This window comes from Sinocyclocheilus rhinocerous, unplaced genomic scaffold (assembly GCF_001515625.1).
Source record: "Sinocyclocheilus rhinocerous isolate Xijiao unplaced genomic scaffold, SAMN03320098_v1.1 scaffold11341, whole genome shotgun sequence".
NCBI lineage: Eukaryota > Metazoa > Chordata > Actinopteri > Cypriniformes > Cyprinidae > Sinocyclocheilus > Sinocyclocheilus rhinocerous.
Window position 1 is genome coordinate 10,726 of NW_015639928.1, and position 4,099 is coordinate 14,824.

The following is a 4,099-nucleotide window of genomic DNA, read 5'->3' on the forward strand; positions in this document are numbered from 1 at the left end:
CATACATTAGACATGTAGAAACAAAATGTCTGTATATTGTCTGTAATATTGGTCAGTCTTATGCAGAGACCCTGGTGTGATTGTGACAGCTCTGATCTTTATAAATTCTCTATCACAGATCAGTGGATAAAGGCCTATGGCACGTCACGTATACAAATTATTACTCATGAAAATCATATCATTGTTCTTCAAGCTTTGCATAGGTGTGTGTTTATGTGAGTCTACACCCATAAATGTTAGAAATTTGTTTTTTAATGGAAACAAATCATACTACTTTGTGTAAGAATTTGCAATGAATATTAGGTTCATAGATGTTTTTTATTGAGCCTTTTGTTTTTGCATACAAATAATCAGGGAAAAATACATTTTAAGCTAGTGTTAATTTCAGAAACACATGATAGACTATATGTTTGTAAGTAATGCAAGTACAATCACAATCAGCTTTGCAAAGTCATACTTTAGTATTAATTGTAATAAGCACTGTAAACCATCTACTGTCTACAGTTTCTGCAACAATAATCCCAGTTGCCTTCTCTATCTGTGTAGCACCACAGGTAATTATAGTCATGGTAGCCACAGGCGTGATCAGACCTGCAGGTTTGGTCATTAACAGTTGAGTAGCAATCATCAGAAGTACAGCACTTGTCATATTTGCCTTCATCATCTGTGTAACACCATGTATATTTTGAACCATATTTTGCACAGGCGTGGTTGCTGTGGCAGTACTTCCCATTTTTAGCCTTACTGTACTTCAGCGGAGGGCTGCAGTAGTCCCACTCAAAGTCTAAAAAATAGGGATTATAAGTGGTCCAGCACCAGTAGTAGTCCTCACCATATGTGGCGCAGGGGTAATCATCCAAGCACCTGTCTCCATTAACTGTGATGAGTGAGTACGGAGGTGAGCACTCTATCAGCTTCTGGTCTGAGTAACACCTGTAGCCCTTGATTCCGTCCAGGTAAAGGCAGGGAGAGGAGCAGCAGGGCTTGGTTTCACCTCCTGTGTCGCATTGACAGCTGTCATCAGATTCTGTGACGCTTGAGCAGAGTGAGCCGTCAGCTGCAGTCTTCTGCTTCTCTGGGACTAGCTGGCATTCAACAGCATCTGGCCCCGCGGATACCTCCCTTTTTCTGAGCTCATCATGCATTTTCCTCACTTGTGGCTTGGCGTAAGTTATAAGACAAGTACTTCCAGTAAAAACATTCACGTCCTCTGCCACTTTGTAGTAAGTGCTCATGCTGTCAAAGGACATCTTTCCTGTATTCTCATTGACCTTGACTTTTTTTTCAGGTGTGCTGTCACTGCTAAAGGTCCTCTTCACCGCGAGATATGTGTCTCGCATGCCTGAGCTCATTTGGTCTGCTTTGTTCACTTGTAGATTAATTAATTTCAGAAACACCTCCATAACCTTGGTTAATTTATTATTGTCACCAAAAAAATCTTAATTGACTGACGAGTCCTTGAGAGCTCACTGTAGAGCCTGCTGAGCTGATCATTCAGGTCTGAGACACTCATCAGGCGTATGTCAGGCTCTGCGGGGTGGTTTCTTCCCATATAGCCGAAGGATAAGGACTTACTGTTATCAGTGTCGTGTTTATAACAGACAGCCGTCCAGATGTGAGAGGGCACTGACACCCTTTCCGGCTCTTCAGAGGTTCCCCTGTGTGGTATCCATACATTGGGATCAGGTACTGTACCTGTGACAATGTAGGCTGCTGAAAAACCACCATCCATGACAAGCTTCTGTATTAAATAACTCCTCAGCGTGCTCTCCCAGTTATTCCAGTGGACATGGTTGAAACATGCATCTATAGGTGCAACGTTGGTCAGTGTGAACGTTGCTTTACAATAATTTGTTTGTGCATAAATGTGTGCTGTAGGTTTGAAACGTATCCAAGATGTAGGCTACTCAGTATTGGTCAGTCTTATGCAGAGCCTGGCATGATTGAGACAGCACTGATCTATATAAATGATCCATTACAAATAATTCTCCATTATTTGTTTTCATGATAAATGTCATTTATTTGTTTGAAAAAACATTGTTTTAACTACATGTTTTATTGTTACAAAAGCATATATCTTTTAAATGACACTATCTCGTTAAGACATTTTTTGTAAAAAAAAACAAAAAAAGTATTGTGTAAAGCGCTACACAAATAAATGTGAGTTGAAATTATGAATCATTTCTCGGGCTGAATATCAAGCGTGGGGCATCTGTTGAGGAGTGTAAGTGCAGGGAGGGCTCTGTGCACACGTCAACACAGACACTGATTGAATTATTACTCGTGAAAATCACATCATTGTTCTTCAAGCTTTGCGTAGATGTGTTTATGTGAGTCTACACTCATAAAATGTCAGAGATGTGTTTTTACTGGAAACAAATCATACTACAGTACTTTGTGTAAGAATTTGCAAATATATTATAGGTTCATAGATGTTTTTATTGAGCCTTTTGCTTTTGCATACAAATCATCAGGGAAAAATACATTTAAAGCTGGTGTTAATTTGAGAAACCTGTATGAGAGACTTTATGTTAGAAAGTTTGTTGGTTTGTAAGTAATGCAATTATAAATCACAATTAACTTTGCAAAGTCATACTTTAGTATTAATTGTAATAAGCACTTTAAACCATCTACTGTCTACAGTTTCTGCAACAATAATCCCAGTTGCCTTCTCTATCTGTGTAGCACCACAGGTAATTATAGTCATGGTAGCCACAGGCGTGATCAGACCTGCAGGTTTTGTGATTAACAGTTGAGTAGCAATCATCAGAAGTACAGCACTTGTCATATTTGCCTTCATCATCTGTGTAACACCATGTATATTTTGAACCATATTTTGCACAGGCGTGGTTGCTGTGGCAGTACTTCCCATTTTTAGCCTTACTGTACTTCAGCGGAGGGCTGCAGTAGTCCCACTCAAAGTCTAAAAAATAGGGATTATAAGTGGTCCAGCACCAGTAGTAGTCCTCACCATATGTGGCGCAGGGGTAATCATCCAAGCAACTCTTTCCATTATACGTGATGAGTGAGTACGGGGGTGAGCACCATTCCAGTGTCTGGCCTGAGTAACACCAATAGCTACTTAATTGGTCTATGAAGCAGGGAGAGGAGCAGCAGGGCTTGGTTTCACCTCCTGTGTTGCATTGACAGCTGTCATCAGATTCTGTGACGCTTGAGCAGTGTGAGCCGTCAGCTGCAGTCTTCTGCTTCTCTGGGACCAGCTGGCATTCAACAGCATCTGGCCCCGCGGATACCTCCCTTTTTCTGCGCTCATCATCCATTTTCCTCACTTGTGGCTTGGCGTAAGTTATAAGACAAGTACTTCCAGTAAAAACATTCACGTCCTCTGCCACTTTGTAGTAAGTGCTCATGCTGTCAAAGGACATCTTTCCTGTATTCTCATTGACCTTGACTTTTTCTTCAGGTATGCTGTCACTGCTAAAGGTCCTCTTCACCGCGAGATACGGGTTTTGTATTTCTGAGCTTATTTGGACTGCTTGGCTCACTGGTAGATTAATTAATTTCTGAAACTCAACTAATTTAATATCGTCACCAAAACAATCATCAACAAAAATCTCAACTGACTGATGGGTTCCTGGGAGCTCACTGTAGAATCCGCTGAGTTCATCATTCAGATCTGAGACACTCATCCGGCGTATGTGAGGCTCTGCTGGGTGGTTTCTTCCCATATAGCTGATGGACTGATCAGTCCCTGAAAACTCCCTATAGAGTCCACTGAGTTGATCATTCAGGTCTGAGACACTCATCAGGCGTATGTCAGGCTCTGCTGGCTGGTTTTTACCGATATAGCCGAAGGATAAGGACTTACTGTTATCAGTGTCGTGTTTATAACAGACAGCCGTCCAGATGTGAGAGGGCACTGACACCCTTTCCGGCTCTTCAGAGGTTCCCCTGTGTGGTATCCATACATTGGGATCAGGTACTGTACCTGTGACAATGTAGGCTGCTGAAAAACCACCATCCATGACAAGCTTCTGTATTAAATAACTCCTCAGCGTGCTCTCCCAGTTATTCCAGTGGACATGGTTGAAACATGCATCTATAGGTGCAACGTTGGTCAGTGTGAACGTTGCTTTAC

At 41.5% G+C, this 4,099-nt stretch overlaps 1 protein-coding gene and 1 pseudogene across 1 annotated transcript; both read right to left on the reverse strand.

The window, feature by feature from the left end:
• Positions 1-360: 360 nt before the first annotated feature.
• LOC107752269 (uncharacterized) lies at positions 361-1,941 on the reverse strand (annotated as a pseudogene).
• Positions 1,942-2,498: 557 nt separating this feature from the next.
• On the reverse strand, positions 2,499-3,986 carry LOC107752270 (uncharacterized). Its single transcript, XM_016568203.1, has one exon. The coding sequence runs from the start codon at positions 3,984-3,986 to the stop codon at positions 2,631-2,633; it is 1,356 nt and encodes a 451-aa protein (XP_016423689.1). The 3' UTR covers positions 2,499-2,630.
• Positions 3,987-4,099: the final 113 nt, after the last annotated feature.

Excerpts from the sequence above, each read along its gene's own strand:
- LOC107752270 (XM_016568203.1), bottom strand. The coding sequence starts at position 3,986 with ATGGATGGTGGTTTTTCAGCAGCCTACATTGTCACAGGTACAGTACCT.